This window comes from Coffea eugenioides, chromosome 2 (assembly GCF_003713205.1).
Source record: "Coffea eugenioides isolate CCC68of chromosome 2, Ceug_1.0, whole genome shotgun sequence".
Taxonomy (NCBI): Eukaryota; Viridiplantae; Streptophyta; class Magnoliopsida; order Gentianales; family Rubiaceae; genus Coffea; species Coffea eugenioides.
In genome coordinates this window covers 28,199,273-28,223,934 of record NC_040036.1, presented here as the reverse complement: position 1 = coordinate 28,223,934, position 24,662 = coordinate 28,199,273, and the positions used below count along the sequence as shown (strand labels likewise).

At 38.7% G+C, this 24,662-nt stretch overlaps 3 protein-coding genes across 3 annotated transcripts; all 3 read left to right on the top strand.

The window, feature by feature from the left end:
* Positions 1-6,991: 6,991 nt before the first annotated feature.
* On the top strand, positions 6,992-8,236 carry LOC113759380. The gene has a single exon (XM_027301946.1). It carries the CDS (start codon positions 6,992-6,994, stop codon positions 8,234-8,236), a length of 1,245 nt encoding a protein of 414 aa, XP_027157747.1.
* A 772-nt stretch (positions 8,237-9,008) lies between these two features.
* Positions 9,009-11,477, top strand: LOC113759379. Its single transcript, XM_027301945.1, has 2 exons — positions 9,009-10,624; positions 10,667-11,477. Exons 1-2 carry the CDS (start codon positions 9,009-9,011, stop codon positions 11,475-11,477), a joined length of 2,427 nt encoding a protein of 808 aa, XP_027157746.1.
* A 2,591-nt stretch (positions 11,478-14,068) lies between these two features.
* Positions 14,069-24,056, top strand: LOC113759378. Its single transcript, XM_027301943.1, has 7 exons — positions 14,069-14,376; positions 14,527-14,616; positions 21,438-21,662; positions 21,819-22,239; positions 22,556-22,681; positions 23,711-23,821; positions 23,926-24,056. Exons 1-6 carry the CDS (start codon positions 14,069-14,071, stop codon positions 23,771-23,773), a joined length of 1,233 nt encoding a protein of 410 aa, XP_027157744.1. The 3' UTR covers positions 23,774-23,821; positions 23,926-24,056.
* The last annotated feature ends 606 nt before the right edge of the window (positions 24,057-24,662 follow it).

The following is a 24,662-nucleotide window of genomic DNA, read 5'->3' as shown; positions in this document are numbered from 1 at the left end:
CGAACTACATTAGTCGAAGGCTGAACTATAAACACAACCAAACTATGGTTGTGTCCAAAGCTATAGATAAGGCCTATGTCATGGGAATTGTTATTGATAGATAAGTAAATGAACTATCATATTTATTCTCACTCACTTAATACGATATGAGCATTAAAGGATTTTTTTATCAAGAATTCAGGGAATAATAACTACATTGTCATCTCTATCGGGAACGTAAGATGATCTTTTTTTTTCGGAAACGATAGATGAAATTTTATAACTAATCAAACTTTACAGTATTTGAGTAACGGCTCAATCAACTATACAAAGTGTACCATGACACTTAAGGAGAAACAAAAGCTCTCTCCTCATCCATAAATATGCTTAGAGCATAATGGCTAATGCGATTACAATGAGTCATATTACTAGACTTTCCTACTTCAAAAAAGCACATTTGAAACAGATTAGCTAAAGCAAGTATGTCTTCCACCAACGTGACAATGTTTGGATTGTCTCCTTTCCCACTTTTTAGCAAGGCAATCAGATGTTTGTTGACGTTTATGACTTTGATCCTTTGCCAACCCAGCTGTCTTGCTTTCATTAGTGCCAGTCTCACTGCAACAGCTTCATCTTGGATATCCATTAGCGAGCTTCTATCCACTAACGCCCATTCAGCTTTGATTCTTCCTCCATTCTGCTTGGCCACTTTGCCAATTCCCAACTTATGGTCCTCTGTTGATTTCTGTGTTGCAATCTGAAGTTCCATTAGCTCTCTTCCTTCCATTCCTTCCTCCCCTAAGCTTGCATTTGCTGCATCTATTTCTGATGTACTTCTAACTTCCTTTCCTGAACCAGCTTCCTCAAACTCCATCCACTCTGTGCTGGCCTTTTGCACAACTCTTATTCCTACCTTCTCCTTTCCTTCGAATTCCAGCTCATTCCTATCCTTCCATAGTTGCCAAAGTATGTTAGAAGTCAGAGCTATATGCTGTTTTCCTTCATTCCTACTCCTGGATTGCGTCAATGCTGCCCACCATTGCTTGAAGCAACCTGTTTGGTTCTGTATGCCGTCCCATTGTACTGGTGCAAACTTCCATACTTTTAGAGCCTGTGGACAGTGGAACAGAATATGTTCCACTGTTTCTATCTTATCTCCACATCTTGAACAAAATGGAAATCCTTGTTTTGTTCTTCTGGATATTGTTTCCCTTGCTGTTAAAGTGTTAGTGATACACCTCCATATGAATAACTTAATCTTATGCTTGATATTCAGCTCCCAAAGAGTTTTCCAGATTTGTGTGTTGGAATCATCATAACTAGAGCCAGATTCCCCTTTTGCTTCTACTTCCTTCCTCCTCTCTTCCTTAATCAGAACTTGATAACAGGATTTCACTGAGTACTCCCCGTGTTTGTTGTGTATCCAAAGTGCTTGTCTCCAGTCCTTGAAAGGCTAATAGGTATCTTCATGATGTTCTCAGTATCCTCTCTATTAAATCTTCTGAAAATTAAGCTCCTATTCCATCTGAAGTTTGAGATCAACTCTTCCACTTTCTGCTCCTCCCCACTGTTTGGCAACCTTGTTGTTGGCCTTCCATTTGGATTGTTTGGAATCCATTGATCCTTCCAGATTTTGATACTTTTCCCTAAACCAAGTCTCTTCAGTATACCCCCCTTGACTACTTCTCTTGCCGACATTATACTTTACCAGAACCATGATGAATTTTTGGGAATCTCACAATTCAGTATGGAGTCCCTGGGGTAGTACTTAGCCTTTAATGTTCTACTGACCAAAAGGTTTGGGAATCGTATCATCCTCCAAATCTGCTTTCCCAATAATGTTTTGTTGAAACATTGCAAGTTCTTGAACCCCAAACCTCCATCCAGGTTTGCCTTCATCATTCTATCCCAAGAGCACCAACGAACCTTGCTTCTCCCTTCTAATTCACCCCACCAGTACTTGGCCATCAATCCTGTGATCTCTTTGCGCAATCTAACTGGTAGCTTGAAGCAGGACATAGCATAATTTGGCATAGCCATTGTCACAGCTTTTAGCATCACCTCCTTACCTGCTGCACTCAAAAACCTATTCTTCCAAGTACCCTCAGAAATCTTCCCTTGATTCACTGTCCTCACACCTGCAAGTGGTTCACAGGTCTCCACCTTATCCCTTTCATTAGTGTTCTTGTTGAAACAGATAGAAGATTTCTCCAAATTAATCATTTGGCCAAACCCTCTTTCATATTGATCCAAAATTTCCCTTAGCTTCCTTATTTCTTCTCCCACAGCTTTACAAAAGATTAGGTTGTCATCAGCAAAAAAGAGATGTGTGATTGCTAGCCCTTGTCTGCTAATCCTTAGTCCACTTAGTAATCCCTGCCTTGCTGCTTTCCTTAACATATTTGATAGACCTTCAGAGCACAATAGGAACAGGTAAGGTGACAGAGGATCACCTTGCCTAATGCCTCTAGATGGATTCATATGTTTCTTGGTCTCTCCATTGATATTGAAGGAATAAGACACTGAGGTGATACTCTCCATAGTCCACTCCACCCACACCTTACTGAACCCCATATTTTCCATCACAGCTTTCAGATAACCCCACTCCACCCTATCAGAAGCTTTGGACATGTCCAGTTTGATTGCAGTATAGCCATCATTGCCTTGTCTCTTGTTTTTAAGAAAATGCAGGCATTCATGGGAGATAATTATGTTGTTGTCCAGAATCTGTCTGTTAGGAATGAAGACAGATTGATTTTTGCTAATGTAATGTTCAAGGACGGGTTTCAGCCTATTAGCTAGAATTTTTTATATGACTTTGTATAGAACATTGCAAAGACTGATTGGCCTGTAATGTTTCAGATCAGTAGGTAATTCTATCTTAGGAATGAGAGAAATGATACATGGATTCCTATAAGGGATAATTGCAGAAACCTCCCCTGACTTTTATAGTAATAGCATTGACTTCCCCTATCAATTTTGAAATAGCACTAACCTCCCCTATCAAAAGTTGGAGGCAATTTAATAGGCAAAAGTGGGACAATTTACTAAAGTACCACTGACATGATTTAATTTTACCAAATGAATGTGATGAGTACTTTCATCAAACCCAACAAAATATTTGTTAATAAAAATTACACTAAATTAACTATTTATGCATAGTTTAACTAATTAACTAATTAACTAAATAACTAATAATCTAACTAATTAATAACTAATTATCTAATTAACTATTAACTAATTAACTAATTATCTAATTGTTAATAGTTATTAACTAATCAAACTATCTCTGTATAATTAAACTAATTAACTATTAACTAATTAACTAATTTCTGTTTATCTAATTAACTAATCTCTATTTATCTAATTAACTAATTAACTAAAACTGTTGACTGTCCGAAACTAATAAACTATTTGCATGCTAAACTAATTAACTAATTAGCTGCTTAACTAATTAACTACGTAATTATCTAATTAATTAATTAACTAATTAACTAATTTTTGTTTATCTAATTAACTAATTAACTACGTAATTATCTAATTAATTAATTAACTAATTAACTAATTTTTGTTTATCTAATTAACTAATTAACTAAAGTTGTTGTTTATCCGAAACTAACAAACTATTTGCATGTTAAACTAATTAACTGCTTAACTAATTAACTAATTAACTAAAGCTATTGTCTATCCTAAACTAACAAACTATTTGCATGTTAAACTAATTAACTAATTAACTGCTTAACTAATTAACTAACTAATTATCCCATTAATTAATTAACTAATTTTTGTTTATCTAATTAACTAATTAACTAATTAACTAAAGTTGTTGTCTATCCGAAACTAACAAACTATTTACATGTTAAACTAATTAACTAATTAACTGGTTAACTAATTAACTAAAACTGTTGTCTGTCCGAAACTAACAAACTATTTGCATGTTAAACTAATTAACTAATTAACTACTTAACTAATTAACTAACTAATTATCTAATTAATTAATTAACTAATTTCTGTTTATCTAATTAACTAATTAACTAAAGCTGTTGTCTATCCGAAACTAACAAACTATTTACATGTTAAACTAATTAACTAATTAACTGCTTAACTAATTAACTAATTAATTAACTAACTAATTAACAAACTATTTGCATGTTAAACTTTATGCAGTACATATTACCTATTTAAAGTATCGGCTCTTTATAGGTATTTTATTTTCAAACATTTAATTTATAATAAAAATATCAATGTTTGTAAGTAAAATTCAAAAAGTGTTACAAAATATATCAATATTCTTACTTTCAAACATTTAATTTATGGCCCTATGCCTCTCTCTTTTTGTAAGAATATTACTGTAATACTTTTTAAATTTTACTTACAAACATTGATGTTTTTATCATAAATTAAATGTTTGAAAGTAAAATATCCATAAAGAGCCGAAACTTTAAATAGTTAATGCGTACTGCATATAGTTTAACATGCAAATAGTTTGTTAATTAGTTAGTTAATTAATTAGTTAATTAGTTAAGCAGTTAATTAGTTAATTAGTTTAACATGCAAATAGTTTGTTAGTTTTGGACAGACAATAGTTTTAGTTAATTAGTTAATTAGATAAATAGAAATTAGTTAATTAGATAATTAGATAATTAGTTAATTAGTTAATAATTAATCGGATAATTAGTTAATAGTTAATTAGTTTAACTATTAATTAATTAGATAATTAGTTAAGCAATTGTCAAGCAAATAATAATTGTCAAGCAAAAAGAGGGCAAAATTGGAAGAAATTTCTTATCTCACTTCTACAAAAGCTGTTAGGAAGGTTTCTGCAACAAATTGTTGCTATTCAGGGGAGGTGAATGCAATTTCTAAACCTAGAGGGGAGGACAGTGCAAATATCAAAAATTTCAGGGGAGGTTTCTGCAATTATCCCTTCCTATAAATACCCAAACTACATACCACAAAAGGGATCGACCTTTTGACACATACTTCTCTCATTGCAATGATAACTTTGAGGCTATTCATGCTACGATATCTCAGTGGTACGAAATCTGAATTGATCGTCAAATTGACCCCAATAACTAGACCTTGAGGGAATCTGAAAGACCCCGGAGAAATATAATTTGATCGTCGGGGTCGAACTGACCTAAGGACTAGACCTCGAAGGAATCTGACAGTTTCCTGACCCCAGGAACTAGACCTTGAGGGAATTTGAACTGACCTAAGGACTAGACCTCAAAGGATTCTGACATATCCTAGGGGAATTTGACTTGATAGAGGGGACTTGGAGGCCTAGACCTTGGGAATGTCACCTCGGACCAGGACCCCGGACTAGACTCTAAATCGAGATACCTTGAATCCTAGATCAAGCTAGGCTATTCTCTTATGGAATTTCTGTATCCTTTGAAATAGCGATTGAGGATGGTTGTTTCGGCCCGGATAGCCTGGGGCCTCACCCTATGATGCTTCCAGAAGTGCCACCTCAGCCCACTATCTAGCGAGGTGGTATCGACCCAATTATCACCTCGGCTGGGATCTTCAGGTCATTAGCCGAGGTGACGTCTGGGCATCTGACAACTGTAAAAGGTGGGGTCTGACCCCTGACACATGCTGTCTGATTGACGAAAAGTTGCTCTGACACCTGCGGTCTGAATCTGACCACTGTCCTGACGCAGCTTCCCACAAAGACCAGTCAAATCAACTTGATACACTATGCAGGACAAATCTCTGGGGACCTGTGCTGGCAGTCCCTCTTCCCAATCAGTCCCCTATAAATACCCAACGTATCAACTGAGAAAGGGGATGACCAATTTCGGGTAACATTATACTGATTCTCTCAATTGCTATTTTACTTCTTCAATACCAAACTAACTAAAGTTTAAGAGTTACCCTGGGGGATTTAGCCCCCTCTTGTTAATTAAACAGGTGACCTCGTCGCGGTGACCTGTCAAGGATAGGAGGTTTTTCCAGTCCGGGAGAGTCACTTCAGCGGGACAGAAAATACCTTTTCAATTGGCGCCGTCTGTGGGAACGCGAAGACATTAGGATATGAAACCTACGCGTTCTAGAAGCAGGAAAGCTCTCACTATTGGAGTTGAGCAGAGTAATGCAGCCCAGCAGGAAGATATTTCCGAAGTACAGGAGTCCCCGAGGACTCAGCCCGCAAACGAAGAAGCCATAACCCGTATGGTCGAGTTTGTGACCGAGAACCCCAACATCTTTGAGGAGTTGGGGAGGTACCTTAAGAGGCAAGGCAAACAGAAGGCTGAGTCCTTTAAAAAGAAGTCAGATGGATCTCCTGAGGAATCGTCTGAAGAGTCGGATGGAAGGCGCCTAATCCGAAGTGCTTCAAAACGGGAATTCTCTAAGGCCACCTCTAAGGTAGCCTCCCTGACCAAGGCGTTCTCCCGAGGGCTCTTGGGACGACGACTTGAGGAGGAACCTCGGCCCTTGGGAAGACCTGTGGTGGATTATATGAGGGCTCCACCTTTCACTGATGATATCAATGAGGAAAGACTTCCTCCAAACTTCAAACTCCCTTCGATACAATCTTATGACGGGCCGAGGTGATCCCGAGGATCACATCCACGCCTTCATCTCAGCCTTCCGCTTATACTGCATCCCTGACCCCGTCATTTGCCGGGCTTTTCCAGTGTTTCTCCAGGGGAGAGCTCGAAAATGGTTCCAGAGATTAGAACCTAGGAGCATCTCAACCCTGGGGGAATTAGTGGAGAGATTTCTCCATCGGTTTGTATCCTCCCGACCTACGACCAGAATCTCGGCTTATCTGCTGAATATGTAACAGAATCCGGGGGAGTCACTTCGGTCGTACGTCCAGAGATTCCATGAACAAAGTGTGCATATACCTGACCCCAATGAGCAGGTCACCATCGCTGCTTTTACCCATGGGCTCGTTGCCGAGGTATTCAACATGGGGATTCACAAGAAGTATCCCCGCACGCTCCACGAACTGTGGTTGAAAGTCGAGAAGGGCATATAGGCCGGAGACCTCAACCGCATGAAGAAAGAGGTCCAATCCGCTCGCCCGAGGGCTGACCCCCGAAGGGGAAAAGATCTTGGCCGAAGTGAAGTGGGGACCGAGAGTGGCTTCCAAAGTCCTAACCGAGACCGCCGTAGCGTGTTTGACAGGATTTTCAAGGGGAAGTCATCCATCCCCGAGTCCGAGTTAACTCCCCTGAACACCACCCGATCCCGGGTATTGTCCGTAATGGAACAGAACAACCTCGGGAAGGCACCTCCGAAGATGCTCGGCAGCCGAGACAAGAGGAACTCGAACCTCTACTGCTTGTATCACCGAGACATCGGGCAAGAGACGGAGGACTGCAATGACCTCAAAAGGGAGATTGAGAACCTCATCAGGCAGGGACACTTAAAGCAGTTCATCCGTCGAGGGGGAGGTCATCGATATGAACCCCGACGTGATGGACGAGGTGACCAACGCCGAGATGAAAGGCGGACATCAAGAAGCAGCTGCCGACCCCTTGAGGATTCTAGGGAGACAAAAAGGCCTCCCCGAGACGGATCTTCAGGTCAGGGGTTAGGATATGGGCCAAACATTGCTGGAATCATCAACACTATTGCCGAGGGTCCGACGGGAGGGGATAGCCAGAACTCCCGGAAGAGGACCTACAGGCAAGCCAACCCGGATCAGGCCGAGCCAAGCTCTCGTCTGTCTGAGGTGATCTCTTACGGGCCCAGCGACCCTGTCCCTACTGCCTCTAGTAGTCACGAGACTTTGGTGATTGAAGTGCTCACCAACAATTACATTGTGAAAAAGGTCTACATCGACCCAGGGAGTTCAGTAGATGTCATGTACCTCCGCACTTTTGAGAGTCTCAAGCTGGTTAGAGAACATATGACCCCGGTGCGAACCCCTCTTGTAGGATTCGGGGGACACGTTGTCCATTCCGAAGGGATGGTGACCCTGACAGTGACAGTGGGGCATCACCCCGGTTGCCGAACTATCCCTGTTAACTTTTTAGTGGTTAAGGCCGACTCCCCGTACAACCTACTCCTAGGTCGGCCCACGCTTAATGTTTTGTGGGCGGTATACTACACCTACCACCTGAGATTTAAGTTTCCTACCTCTGCGGGGGTTGCCGAGATCAGCAGCCACATCTGCGCTGCCCCGAGAGTGCTACCTCGCCACTCTACAAGCAGTCTCCCCATCGGCCTCCGGTGTGAGATCCGAGAAGAGGTCAAATATTCTTTCGATAGATTGCCTCGATCCTCAGCAAGTTGAGAAGATTCCGAGACTGGAGACTGGAGACGAGGTGGAGGAAATCTCCTTGGACCCCACGAGGCCGGATCGGACGGTCCGCGTCGGCATTGCCTGTCCCAATTAAAAGAGATATGGTGGACCTCCTTAGAGAATACCGGGACGTCTTCACTTGGGCCGTAGAAGAGGTCTAAGGAGTCCCGCATCACTTCATGATACATGAGCTGAACGTCGATCCCCAAGTCCGCCCGGTCAAACAGAAAAGAAGACATCTCGGCCCTGAGCGCAGCCGAGCTGTCGATGAAAAAGTGGACAAGCTCCTACCTGCAAAGATAATCCGGGAGGTCCAATATCCGACCTGGTTATCCAACCCGGTCATGGTCAAGAAGTACACCGGGTTTTGGAGAATGTGCGTCGACTTTACCGACCTCAACAAAACTTGTCCCAAGGATTGCTACCCATTGCCCAAGGTCGACACCTTGGTGGACTCGACAATGGGTTATGAGGTCCTCTGTTTTCTTGACGCCTTCAAGGGGTATCACCAGATAGGCATGAGTCAAGAAGACCAGGAGAAGATGGCTTCTACACTGACCAAGGCACATATTGCTACACCACCATGCCTTTCGGGTTGAAGAATGCCGGAGCCACATATCAACGCCTGGTTAACCAGGCCTTCAAATCTCAGATCGGCCGAAATGTCGAGGCCTACGTAGATGATATCCTTTTTAAAAGCCAGACGACCTCCACTTTTCTTTCCGACCTGAAAGAGGTTCTCACGGTCCTTCGGAAGACGCGAATGATGTTAAACCCCAAAAAGTGCGTTTTTGGGGTCATCTCGGAAAAGTTCTTGGGTTACCTCGTCTCAAGGCGAGGCATCGAAGCAAATCCGGATAAGGTAAAAGCAATCCAAGAAATGTCTCCACCTCGGTGCGTCCGCGACGTCCAGAGGCTAAGAGGGCGGTTGGCCGCCCTGAACCGGTTCTTGTCGCAATCAACTTCCAAGGCGTTGCCCTTTTTCAAGGTTCTAAAAAATGCCGATAGTTTCTCCTGGACTGAGGAATGTCAACAGGCCTTCGAGCAATTGAAGGAGTACCTTCACCACCTCCCAACACTTACCTGGCCTCGGCCAGGGGACAAGTTGTTTTTGTACCTGTCTGCCGCCGTCGAAGCCGTAAGCGCCGTATTGATAAGGGAGGAAGGTGTACAAAGGCCAGTTTACTACGTCAGCCGAGTCCTCCGAGATCCGGAGACCAGATACAGTCAGGCGGAGAAGCTCGTGCTGGCTTTAATCCACGCAGCCCACAAGCTCAAGCCCTACTTTTTAGCTCACCACATTTGTCTTAGAACTGACCAGCCCTTCAGGCAAGTTTTATCACGGCCGGAGGCTTTCGGACGTCTTACTAAATGGGCCATCGAGATGGGGGAGTACGACCTGTCTTACGAGTCTCGTGCCGCAATCAAGGCACAGGCCCTCGCGAATTTCCTAGCCGAGCTCACTTTTGATGGGATGAAGGAGGCCACCCAGAATACCACCCCGGCTACCACCGAGCCGCAACGGTGGATTTTGCATGTGGACGGCTCGTCCAATAGTGAGGGTAGTGGGGCAGGCTTGCTCCTCGAAAACCCCCAAGGAGAAATATGCTCATATGCCTTGAGATTTGACTTCGCTGTTTCTAACAATGAGGCCGAATACGAAACAGTCATTGTCGGCTTGCAACTGGCTCGTAAGCTCGGGGCTGCGCACATCTTGGTCTACAGTGATTCCCAACTCGTCGTGTGTCAGATACTGGGCGAATACGAGACCAGGGAAGAGGTGATGCATCGCTACGTCTCCAAGGTCCTCCAGTTGGTGGCACATTTCGAATCTTTTGAAATCCAAAGAATACCGCGGTCACAGAACAGGAGGGCTGATGCCCTCTCCCGGCTCGCTTCTATTTCTTTTTCTGATTTAAACAAGACGGTTCTCGTGGAAGTCTTAGCCGAGCCGGGGTACGAAGGAGAGGTCGTGTATCCCATCTATCCTGGGGACACGTGGATGGGGCCCTTGGTTCGATTTCTCAGCCAGGGAGAGCTCCCAGAAGACCGACCTGAGTCGAGAAAGCTGCAACGTAAAGCAGCTCGGTACGTTCTTCGACAAAATCTCTTATACAAGAGATCATACCTCGGCCCATGGCTGCGGTGCATTACGCCCGAAGAGGGCGAGAGGATCCTGCAAGACATACACGAGGGACTTTGTGGTGCTCACGTCGGCTATAGGATGTTTGTCAAAAAAGCTTTGTTGCTTGGGTATTTCTGGCCCACCATGAGGGTAGATGTCCAGGTCATGGTCCTTAACTGTCCTTCTTGCCAGCACCACGTCCCTGAGCACCACCAGCCGACTAATCTTATGATTCTCATCACCTCGCCATGGCCGTTCGAGCAATGAAAAATTGACATAATCGGTCGATTCCCCAGAGCCCCAGGCAATTACGCCTACGTGGTGGTGGCAGTAGATTACTTCACCAAATGGGTCAAGGCAGAGCTTCTGAGGAGTATCACTGGGTCAGCGGTCCAAAAATTCTTTTGGAAGAATGTGGTTTGCCGCTTCAGCCTACCCCGGGTGGTCATCTCAGATAACGGCAGGCAGTTCGCGGATAATCCTTTCAAAACGTGGTGTGAAAACTTGGGGATCAAACAGCATTTCACTTCGGTTGGACACCCCCAGGCCAATGGACAAGTTGAAAACTTCAACCGCACTCTCCTTCATGGTCTTAAAACCAGGTTACACCGGGTTGGGTCATCATGGATGGAAGAGCTCCCCAGCGTGCTGTGGTCCTACCGAACCACCCCGAGGTCAGCAACTCAAGAAACCCCATTTTCTTTGACTTACGGGTCCGAAGCTGTTGTCCCAACCGAATTCATTACCCCGAGTCCACGAATGGCAGCATATGCCGCCGAAGTCAACGAAGAGGAACGGCGAGTTGACCTCGATCTCGCCGAAGAGAAACGTGATATGGCTGTGGCCAAAGTTGCTCTTTATAAAAATATTCTAACTGGTTATTACAATGCTCGGGTCAAACACTTGCGATTCAATCCGGGAGACCTTGTGCTCCGGAAGAACTCGGTTAGCCGAGCTGAGCCTCAGGGTAAACTAAATCCCAAGTGGGAGGGACCATACCGTGTTGTTGAATCCAGCCAAAATGGATATTGTAAATTGGCATACCGAGATGGCTCTCGGGTGCCCCGAACCTGGCATGCTGAAAATCTTAAATTGTATTACCCTTGAAGGGTACGTGCTTTTAAATTTCAGTTCTTCGAGTTATTTCTCACTTAGTTTCATTTTATTGTAAGTGAAAAATAAGGGGACAAAGTAGCAGTAAAGAGAAGAAAAGAGAAGAAAAACCGAGCTCAATGAAAAAGAATTTAAAAGTAGATCAGTTATATTGAAGCACAAGTACAAAAAGTAGAAGACCGAGGTCCCTCGGCCTGCAATTACAAAAACAAGTGCTTTTAAGCACTCCCTACCCCGGGGTCCTGTTCCCCCATGGTCTCACCCCCCGCCTCGGCGTCTTGCTGCCCTTCAGCTCCTCAGCCGGCCTGGTCCCCTTCAAGCGCATCACCATCTAACTCAAACTCCTGAAGCCATTTGTTGAACTTAGCACGAACCTCGGCTAGGTCTTTTCCAGCCTGGATGCCCTCGGCTATGCGGTCGCACAGTTCCTTGGCATCTTCGTTGTAGTAAGGAGCGCTTTGAAGGGACTCCAGCTGCTCAGAAGAAAGAAAGGGCATCGCATCGTTAACAGCCAATGTGTAGCCTAACATAAAGCTTGGGCGTGTGAGTTCGCCGAGGTCGTGAGTGAAGGACTCCGACTTCCGGAAGGCCTCAACGGCAGTGACCCCGGCCTTGTCTATTGCCTCCTTGGTCTACTATTCTTCTTGGGCCCTTCTTTCTCTCTCCTCATCAAGGGCAGTTATCAGGGAATTGTTCCCGATTTCGGCCTTCTTCCTCGCCGCCTCGGCTTTGTCTCGCTCCAGCTCAGTTGCCCTCAGCTTCTTTTCCAGATCGGCAATCCTCTTCTGAACCTCGGTAGGTGATTCATAGGTTTGCATGAACTCCCCGTAACGTTGGAGCATCTCAGCAAAGAAGGCCGTAGTGGAGGCCCAGGAGACCGAGGCGCTCTGCGTCAGTTCGGCAGGAGTGAGTTTCCTCGCATAAGTACTATCTCGCGGCAACACCGAGTCCACAAGGAGTTCGTGCACGACCAGAGAGTTTTTGCAGCGGTCATTGACGTTGATCTCCCACTCCGGACACCAATGTGCCCCGGAGTGCCTCTTATCCTCCTCGGCCTCCTTCGATGGCACATGATGTAGGTTGAACAACGAAAATCCCGTGACGGGGTTATCCGGGATCACAGTCACACCTTGACCCCGAGGTGGGGAGGCTATTGTGACTCCACGGAAAGGAATCCCCACCGGGATGGCAGAGGCTCTGGACCTCCCAGGCGTGCCCGAGGTGCGTGAGCCTGCGCCCACGATCACCACGGGAGGCTCGTGGTCACCCGTCGCCGCGGTGGATTTCTTAGCTGGCCTAGTGGAGGGCTCAGCAGCATCCTTGCGCTTCTTGGGTGGCCTCTTCACCACCTCGACGTCTCCCGAGGTTATCAGGTTAGAAACCCTCACCACTGCAAAGGGTGAAAAAGAGTTAGTTAGAATTCAAGGAGGATAAACAAAAAAGGGAAATGGAAAAGTACAAGGTTTTTGAAACCTAGTAGAGAAAAAGACGGGGTGGTCCGAGCTGATCAAGACTCGGCTGATCCCGCCTTCTACAAGCACCACTTCGGGAAAGTCCCAACAATTAATCCTGAGGCCCGACCCCGTTAGCTTCTTGAAGTTGCGTTCTTCCAGTTTGCCCGGGGATGTCTCTTTGACCGAGGTGGGAGACCTCCACCAAAACCCCCGAAGTAAGTCCTCGGCCGGGACAAAGATGAAGTTATTTTTCCATTCCTTTATTGAGCTCGGGGAGTCTTCCACCAATTTCGGAACCTTATTTCCGAAATAAAACCAACCCTTCTCGCTCCCGCTGTTTTTAAGCGAGTAACAACGGCAGAAGAATTTGACTGTGGGCTCTATCTCTTGATGTCGACAGAGTAACTGAAAGCCGACGAGGACGCAAATTGCATTAAGGGTGAGTTGAGTGATTCTCACCCCCAGTACCTCAGGCAGTCCTGGAGAAATCTCGTTGTTGGCACTCTAAACTCGGCCTCCAGTTGATCCACGTAGATGGCCACCCTACCCTTCGGTGGCAGTGCGGCTGACTGGTGTGGTTGGGGCAGATAAATACTATAGTCCCTTCTCCATGGATACTTGCGGACCACCTCGGCTACCGAAGCTTGCCCCATGTTACTACTGAAGGCCGGCATCTGGCCGTAGTTAAATGTTGATAAATTCGGAGAGAATGATGGCTCCTGTACGCCCTCGTCCCTAGGGACCTCATTCCCGAGGTCATCGTTATACAGGACCTCGGTCTCGACCTCAATCTCCTCATTTTGCCCTTCAGATGTCCCGGCTCGGTGAGACGCCTCAGCACCTCCTTCCCCAACATCGGACGCAGTTCTCTCCTTGGAGGGGTCGGGCCTCTGTGCCTCGGTAAAGTCGGGCCTCACTGTCTCTTTGTGTGTGCGAGCTGTTCTAGCCATTAGTATAGAAAGAATACTTACTTAGAAGATGTGGTTTAGAGGAATTGCCGAAGTGAAAAAACACAGGAACAGGGCTCTGGGGTGATTCAAGATTTCTGGTGAATAGAAACGGTAAAAAGGAACCCCTATTTATAGGCAACAGGGTGAGACCGAAAGGGCGGCACCTTTGGGATTCCCTAGAATGCCCCTTCTCTCTCCCCTCATTAATGAAGATACTGTTCATCTGACAATTGATTTCATGGATCCCACGTTAAAGCTGATAGCCATCGTTTCACCTCTCTCCCAGTCCCATCCACACAGTCATGACGTGTCCTTGCTGTGTTCCGTGTTCTACACACTCGTTACCCTCGGGAAGGGACGACCTCGGGAAACAACGATCTCGCCCTTCTCGAAACTTGGAGGGCTTAGTGAGGATGGTTGTTTCGGCCCGGATAGCCCGGGGCCTCACCCTGTGATGCTTCCAGAAGTGCCGCCTCAGCCCACTATCTAGTGAGGTGGTATCGACCCAATTATCACCTCGGCTGGGATCTTCAGGTCATTAGCCGAGGTGACGTCTGGGCATCTGACAACTGTAAAAGGTGGGGTGTGACCCCTGACACATGCTGTCTGATTGACGGAAAGCTGCTCTGACACCTGCAGTCTGAACCTGACCACTGTCCTGACGCAGCTTCCCACAGAGACCAGTCAAATCAACTTGATACACTATCTAGGACAAATCTCTGGGGACCTGTGCTGGCAGTCCCTCTTCCCAATCAGTCCCCTATAAATACCCAACGTATCCACTGAGAAAGGGGATGACCAATTTCGGGTAACATTATACTGATTCTCTCAATTGCTATTTTACTTCTTCACTACCGAACTAACTAAAGTTTCGGAGTTACCCTGGGGGATTTAGCCGCCTCTTGTTAATTAAACAGGTGACCTCGTCGCGGTGACCTGTCAAGGATAGGAGGTTTTTCCAGTCCGGGAGAGTCACTTCAGCGGGACAGAAAACACCTCTTCAGCGATCATATTCAAGAGCTGAACAGAAGGTCAGTTCATTCGACCTCCTTTATCTTAGGATAAAAGGTTAGTTCATTCGACCTTCTTTATGTCAATTCATCAAACTCAATTCATGTTATCTTAATAGGTCAGCTTGGGCAAGCGTGGGTCATCTTACCCATCTTAGCTTTACTAAATTTGGTACAAATTTTCTCACATAAGATTTTGACCTAATTTGATTTCAGATTAAATGTTTTGATTTCGATTGAATTTGAATTCCGAAATTGTTAATGAATTTGACTTCGAAAGACTAATACATACACATACACATACACATACATATATGTATATATGTATGTATGCATATGTTATTATATATTCAACATGTACTATAACACATTATAATAACTAGTAGCAAAAGCATACTCTATGGGTGTGCAAATTAATAAAAAAATTTTAGGAAATATATTATATTGATTTGATATATATGAGGTAAAAATATGATTGAAAAATATGCTCGATAAAAATATAAAAATTTTTTTGTGAAAAACTACAATCCGAACAAGGTTGTTGCTTTTATTAAAATCAATAGAAGTTTTTAAAACAAAAAAAATATGTTATGATTTTTTTGACAAACAAATAAAAAACAAATAGAAGTTATTAAGTGTGGAAATTATTAGAAGTTACTAAATTAAATAGTTATCCATAGTAAATCCTTATTTTTTTATAGAGATAAAATTGAAAAACCAAAAAGTGACACAAAATTTTAACACCAAACCCATTCCTCATGATTTATATATAGAAAAAAACATTAATATAATGACATGTTTTTACACATATGTAAATTTATATAACATTGTAATATATATTTTTGACATGTCATTATAGGATTCACGTATAAAAAATACAAATATGAATTTTATATATTAATTAATTTTAATAATTTATTAAATTTGAAATCGATAACTTCCCAATTCGAGATATCAGTACATTTTCCATGTCTAATTTGAATTATATTATTTTTCACATTTGGTCCGAATTGCCAAATTACTAATTTCAAATTTCCAAATTTATTTTGAAATTAGTGGTAATTCTATAATTACCGAGCTTGCAAACCCTAGGTTTTGGTAAAAGACTGGAAAACCGCCTTCAATGTCCTATATATTACACATCAGGACAATGCTACAGTGCCTATAGTTATGGTAACGATATTAGAGAAATCTGCTATTATAGATTTCTATTACCTTTAGTGACAGATCAAGTTTTTTAGCGACTTTTTAAATATTATATTAAACTAATTAATATTAACTTTAGTAAGTTTTTAATTAAAACTAGTAAGTATATGCCTGAAAGATAAGTTTTAGTCAGAAATAGAAATTTACACTTTGAGTAATTTAACTTACTTATTATTTGACAAAATTTACTTTTGTTTAAATTAAACTTACTAATACTAAAAGTAAAAAATTTCCATATTTAAGTAAAAAATCACCTTGTCACTTATCTCTGGAATTCTGAACCGTTTCAAATTTTAACAAAGAATTCTATCACAACCATAACACTTTTGAATTCAAAACTACAAAAAAACCTATCTTTTTTATCATTTTGGGTTAAATTAGCAAAAGTCCTACCTATTTGCACCTTTATTGTAACATTATTTTTTGTTGCAATTTCCTATTTTAGTTATCCATTCGACACTAGTACGGGCATAGATATGAATTGAGCAACTATTTTGAGGAATAATATTTTTTATTATAAAATTAATTTGAATTGAATTAACAATTTGATATTTTCACAAAAAAAAGTGTAATTTTTTTGTCATTTTTCAAAAAAAAATTAAAAAATATATTCTAGCAATTGTTGTCATTGACACTTAATTGTCTAGAACAGCTTTTATCAGCATAAAATTAGTGTCATTGGGAATAATTGAAACTATGATATCAATACTCTATTCAAATGTAAATATTCAACCTAAGTAACAAAATGAATGATAACTAAACAAATGAAATATGAGCTCAATTGATCGTGTTCAAACTACATATTTTGTTAATGGTTAGTATATATGAAATTGTATTTTCCATATGCATTTTATATCTACTAATGAATAAATTACTATTGTTTTGAACAAATCAAACCTCAACTCATGGTGTGATATGTATATAGTTGCTCACATTTATACTTATGCCATCGTCCTTTCTTCCCATTTGCTTTTTAAGAGTGCAAATTTCTTTTGATTATATTGGTAAAAAAAATAACATATTTTACAAATTATTCTAATTTATTTAGAAAATGTTACTAATTTCATTAGAAATTATGAAATGTAATCATGGTTTATTAATTTTTTACTAAACATAAATACTGCATATAAACGGAATAGATATTTGATTTTGTTTTACTTTGATTAGAAAAACTTGTGGTAGTAATAATGAAATAGTGACAGGGGTGCAACTTTCAAATCAACAACCAACGTACACTTAATTAAGGTAATATTTTTTAGTTGATCAGACTAATATATGCCATAAAGTAGTAAGATTTACTCATTTATAAATTGACAATTTTAGCAATTTATATACCATTCACCTATAAAAAATTATGATTATTATAAAATGACATTTTATAATAATTTACATACTATTTGCCAATTAAAAATAATTTTGATAAAAATGTGCATATAAATCCATATTGTAAATGATACAAAATATATTTGAAACTCACAAAACTTAATATATGGGTAAATTTACTATAATTTTCAAAGATTATGCTACATTAGTACAACTTTAACTTTTATACTTGTGACCTAGAAAATAAATTTATTAAAACACATAACATTTATAAATGATACATACATTTATTAAAATGCTTAAAACACAAAACATTTATGAAGGATACATACAATATGTATTATATATTACGTTACCAACAATTACTAACTATAATATTAAGTTTAAATCATTAATAAAAAAATCTTAGCATTATTTTAAATAAACTTCCTAATACTTGTTTCATATAAATTTTTTTAAGTAAAATGGTAAATTTATGCCACAAACTAGTAAGTTGTGATGATTAACCAAATTTACTATTCTATCAACAAGATTTACTATTAATCTATAAAAACTTACTATTATTTGAACTTAACTTACTCTCCAAAAAGTAAGTTTCGAATATAAAGTAGTAATTTATTTTTTTAAAAAAGTAACTTTCATTTTTATTTCGATTTACTTTTTGAGACATAAATAGGATAACACTTATATGACCATTTTCGATTTATTTTTTATTTACTTTTAGCGACCATTTGATTATTTGATAGGCCTATCCACCTAAATAGGATAACACTTTGAAAATAAGAAAGTAAGTTTTCCATCTAAAATAGTAAGTTAACAGTAATAAATTAGTAACTTTTACACTTCAAAAGGTAAATTGGAATAAATATTAAACTTACTTTTTAAATAAATAAATTACTATTTTATATTCCAAACTTACTTTTTAGAGAGTAAGTTTAATTCAAGTAATAGTGAGTTTTTATACATAAATAGTAATTCTTACTGATAACATGATAAAATTGATTAATAATCAAAACTTCTGATTTATGGGACACATGTACTATTTTACTTTAAAACATATTTCAACTAGTATTAGGAAATTTATTTGAAATAACGATAAGATGTTTTATTAATGATTAATTCTTAGTACCTTAGTTAGTAAGTACTCATAATATACCTGTATAATACATGATTATAAGTATAATTTAAAAAAATTTTATTTATATATTTTAAAATACTATGACAAATAGTTTGACTTTTCACATATTCTTGTAAATATGTAATAAAATTTTGTCGTATTATAAGTTTTTAATCATTTTCAATTTTTGAAAAGTTTGAAAGTTTGGATAACAATAACAACAAATCTTCCTAGTTATATATAGAATATTACTTGTTTATATGTCAAAACTTTATAATTTAACACCTATGAATATAATAAGATGATAAAGTTTTAATAAATTTACATCTGAGACACAAGAAATAATAAGAGTAAAAGTTTAAACAAAATGAGAAATAATATAATAATAAAAATGACAAAATGTATAACAATTAATATAAGAAAATCAGTATGATCTGGATTTTTTTTTCTTGGGAGATTGTTCATAAGAATAGGATCCAAGAATTATAAATGAAAATCAAATGCATATATAATCTATTGTAGAATTTAAATTAAATCTAGTTCACGTATAAAATGGTCCTAAAATAATTAGTACACTATGATACAATGTTATTTTAACAACAAAAATTTTTTTACTAAAAGTCTGAAATATCCATGACATACGTATGAGGGATATTTTACCATATTTGTATCTCACATCTAATCATGAAAGTTAATTTGAGAAAAAATATTTTTGACAATAGAATTATTTTGAATTTAGTCAACAAGTTGAGATTTTTTAAACAATAAAAGTGAAATATTTTGGGAACTTAGTTGTTTATTTTCCCATAATTAAAAATTGCTATATTTTAGCAATTTTTGCCATTGACTTTTCATTCTGTAGACTAATTTTTATCAATGCAAAATTAGTTTTATTAACAATAATTGAATTTCCATTGATCCGAGGATTGGCATTTTATTGCTATTATTTTATATGTAAATAGTTAACATAAGTAACAAAATAAATAATAGCTACTTGAAAAAAAAAAAAAAGAAAATTGGTGCTCAATTGATTGTGGTGTAAAATATTAGTATACAATTAACTAGAGTTTGAAATGGAATTAAATTTATTTAGTATTTTACTGCTAACAACTTTGACTCCATTTAATGGTTAAAGAAAAAATAAAAGAGACGTAGAGACTGGGATTGGTTCCTTAGTGTGAAAAAAGAAAGTTCTTCTAAACTAATGCTGCGTGAAATTCTGGATGCATATGAAATTAGAAATGTGATAACTTTGCAATTCATTCTCATTCATAATGAATTTCTTCGATTCTATATAGAATCACAATTTTTTTCGTTCAGCATGAAAACATTCTTTTTTTGTCATATTGATGGCTTTTGCTTTTAAGATTATCTACATGTCGGTGGTTAGTATTATTGACAAGGTTAGAGGTCATGGAAAATGTTATTAATTTTAGGAGAAATTATGTATTGTAAAAATGGGTTAATAATTTTCTATTAAGCATAACTACTGCATACAAAAGGAAAAGATATTTGATTTTATTTTGCTTTGATTAGAAGAACTTGTACTAGTAATAAAGGAAATTTCAATTCAACAATCAACGTGCACATGATTATAGTAATTTTTTAGTTATTTAGACTAATATATGCCATAAAGTAGTCAGATTTAGTCGTCGTTTGTGAATTTATAATTTTAACAGTTTACATAAAATTCATCTATAAAAAATTACGATTATTATAAAATGACATTTTATAATAATTTACATACCATTTGCCAATAAAAAAAGAGTTTGATAGAAAACATATGGATACAAATCCATAATGTAAATGATGCAAAGTATGTTTGAAAGTCACAGAACCTAACATTTGGGTAATTTTACTACAATTTTCAAAGATTATGCTATGTTAATACAACTTTAATTTTTATACTTGTGACCCAGAAAATAAATTTATTAAGATTTTGCCATTTTATTAAATTCATAGGCATTAATGTATGAAAATTGTGTACCATTTTATTATATTCATAGGTGTCAATATATGGAAATTGTGATGTATAGATAAGTGCAATTCTACATATAACTCGAAAGATTTGTTGTTACTGTCATCCAAACTTTCTAACCTTTCACAAATTAAAAAATAATTCAAAATTTATAATATGACAAATTATTCTTACATATTTTATAAGGCCATATGCAAAAAAAATAAAAAAGTTTTCATAGTATATTTAAAATGCTTAAAACATATAACATTTATAAATGATACGTAAAATTGTGTATCATACATTTACATTACGAGTAATTACTAACTATAATACTAAGCTTCAATTATTAATAAAAAAAATCTTAGCATGATTTCAAATAAACTTCCTAATACTTGTTTCATATAAGTTTCTTTAAGTAAAATAGTAAATTTATGCCACAAACTAGTAAGTTTTGATGATTAACCAAATTTACTATTCTATCAACAATATTTACTATTAATCTATAAAAACTTACTATTATTTGAACTAAACTTACTCTCCAAAAAGTAAGTTTCGGATATAGAGTAATAATTTACTTCAAAAAAAAAGTAAGTTCCTTATTTATTCAAATTTACTTTTTGAGACATAAAAGTTACTAATTTATTGAGTTAACTTACTATTTTTTATGTAAAACTTACTAACCAAAATTTTAGGTATTATTTTATTTAGATAACCAGTACAACAGGTAATCAAATGGTCGCTAAAAGTGTTTTTACCTGTTATATCAGGTAAAAACAGTTTCGTTACCGTAACAGTAGTTACTTCAGACTTTTCCTACACATCATATGTGAATTACATCAGCAATTTTAAGGCAATGTTCAAATTGAAATTAGGTTTCCTTGTCCTTCCAAAAAGAAATTAGGTTTCCTTGCTATGGCTTCCGGTAGTGATGAAGGCATGACTCCCGAGCATCCTGGAATGAAAGGCATGATCCCCGAGCATCCTGGTATGGAGTCGCAGCTTGTCTTGTATGTCAAAAGCCAAGAGATCTGCTCTCAAAAGAGCAACAACAACGACAAAGAGAGCCTGCCTTGGAAAGTATCGACGGCTCCGACAAGGAGGGCAGTGGCAATGACAGCCAAGAGAGAAGCAGTAGCGACAAGGAGGGCAAATTATATAAGTATGTGTTATTACATACTTTAATTTAACATGTATTATAACACATTACAACAACTAGTGGAAAAGCATACTTTTTGTATCATAGCAATTTGACATATGCGAAATTATAAGGTGATTAAAAAATATGTTAATAAAAAATAGAAAAAATTTTCTACAGCAGCCAAGAGGGAAGCTGCAGCAACAAGGAGGGCAGTGACAGTCGCAGTGATAGCGACAAAGATGGCAGGTTGGAGAATGTCCGGAAGAAGCGAAAGTTAGAGAAGTTGCCTGCAATTGTTGAGGAGGCGGTGGAGGAGGAGTATCGGAAGGCAAAAGTGTGGAAGGAATGGTTGGATCGTAGAAAGAAGGAAGCGAAGGAGTTTGACTTGGAGGGCTGGAAAGAGAGGAATGGGGACCTCAGCCACAAATCAAGGGAGCAAATTCGGGAGGAACTTCAGGAGTATTGCAAGTCGGTGCCCTCTTTTCCATCTAACCTTGGTGCAATTGGTGGGGTTGACGATGTTGTCAAGTCTTTCTTCGTCCACGATGTAGATCCTAATTTATGGGAAAAATACGTGGTAGAGTGTCGAGAAAGTGAGGTTAGTAGATCAATCCCAGTCCTCCTTTGTCGGTTTATTTTGAATTTCCTTTTTTTACTTTTTTTTAATTAGGGTCTATCTGTTTTATTACTTTGTCTTTGCATATTAGTATGATATGCCCTCCCGAAATCAGTTCCATTAGATGCACGTTAGCAAAACTTTTTGTAGTTCGTGTACCGACCGAAGAGAGACTCTCAATAGGACTCATGAGTTTTCCCTTTATAATTATATTTTTCTGTATATAAGTAATAGTAAATGTATTATTTCATTTGTGTTTTACTTGCCTTATTAACTTGGATGTATGATGCATGAACAGGGATTTGATGTGGTTACATATCCAGGTCCTTCTCCGTACCTTCTCGTTAGGCCAATCACCTCTTATTTGAAAAACCCTGAACTGCATCAAGAACTCATCCAGTTGGCTACTAGGGCCCTGGAGGAGGTGCGTTCCATTTGCAATTTTTGTGTTTCTTTGTCTATTTTTTTTTTCACCTTCTTATTGTTGAGTTTCTAAATTCTATGAATCACTCTTGCGGAAGCAACCAGGATACCAGTTTTTGCATATTGAGCGGGTAACTGGATACTCTTGTTCTGGTTACATGTACAATATAACTTTTCGAGCTCAGGGTGCCGATGCTCCTGATGGCAAAAGCTTTCAAGCCAAGGTTTTTGCTGGAATAAATAAGGTGGAGGTTATTTTCTGCCGTCCAAAAGCTGTTAAAACCTAGTTCACCTCAAGTTAAATCCGTCCTGGAGCCGAACCGCCGCTGACAAGTCCTATGGTTGTTTATATTTTTAGATTCTTGCAAGTCTCAAGTGTAAAAATTTTTAGAATCTAGAAAGTTATGTGCTTTTTTGCCCTTGGAGGTGATGCCTATCTTAGCTAGAAAGGTTGCATTTGAAACCATGCGTTTGATGCTGTTGACAGTTTAATGGAGATGGGCTGTGTAAACTGCAGAGACTAGTGATGACTGATGAGGGGATATGAAAGGATTATTTACCTTAGAAGTCCTTCTTATTCGCACATCATTTTCCTTAGAAATCATCATCATTCATCATTTGGATGGTTGTTTTCCGAAAAGCTTAATTAACTGCAATAATTTAAAAACAAAAAAAATATATGTGAAATTAAAAACCTGTTTAGGGAACTTTAAGAGAGAGAGATGTTCAAACACTCTACACGCTAAAGGAGCCTCAGTCTTTTGATTTAGTTTCGAATGTTTGTTCAAAACTTACGTTAATGTCTGTTGCAGATCTTGATTAGCCTGTATTGTGGATCCCGAATGGAGTTAGTTGGCATTTTGCCAATTAATTTTGTCTCGAGTTTCTTTGCAACTGGTTCCTTGTATCCATGATTTTCTATGCAGGAATTGATGCGCTTTCATTTCTCTTGGGCTTGTAGCTTTACCATTCAGGAGTACGTTGTGATGATCTTTTAAATCTGTCTGAACGAGCTCCTTTTTGGCGTCAGGTTTTTGCTCCCCGTTCAGTTAGAAATATGATGAACATTACTGGATCTCTGTTTAGGAGGTAGACCACCAGAGAAGTAATCACCTTTACTCCTATCTACAGTCTGCAACTGGTAAAATTTTCACCTTACTTGTTAGTGGTCTGGTTTAACACTATCTCAAATGTTGATATGTGCTTTGGGGATTGAGAAATGATTAATGTATATGCAAATTATAGATGCATCTTGAGACGGCTTAAGCTTGGCGTTCAGGCAATGGGCTACCAAAAAGAGATGCTGGATCAACCATTCTAAACCCAAAAATCTTGGTGGAGAGGTCATATCACTTTGTTTGGCGTAAATGACTGAATTGTTGCTAGCTGTACATAGCCTCGTGATTCATTCATTCATATTTTGATTGGAACCTTTTGATAATGGCAGAAGGTGATCCTAGGAAATATCATTGTTCTGCGAAGGGGAATTCCAGCCTGATGATTGCATTGGAATAGGGGAAGATCACACGGTTTTTGCTTTAAAAGAAGGATGTGTTAAATTTGAACGACAAAAACTGACTGGACGCAAGTAGGTGCATGTTGAGCCCAGGAGGTTATGAAATTCACTCAAGTGGTGCAGCTCCTGAGGTGAAAACAACTGCTTAGGTTTATCTATCATCTGTAACTGAAGCTGCAGTATGCTGTACAGTACTGGTTTTAGTTGACTTTGTTTGATGAGCTCAAATCTTGAGATTTGTTGCTTCCAAAAAGTTTATATGTTTTCTTGTGACTTTTTCATTGGAAAAATCGTCATTTTAGTCCTCGAACTATTTTACTTATGCCAATTTCATCCCTCAATGTTTTTTTAGTCTAATTTAGTCCTTCAACTTAAATTTATTGTCCAATTAAATCCTTGTACGGTGGTGCCACCCACTAAACCTTTCCCGACATGAAAAAATGCTACCTAACCAGGGGCAAGAATG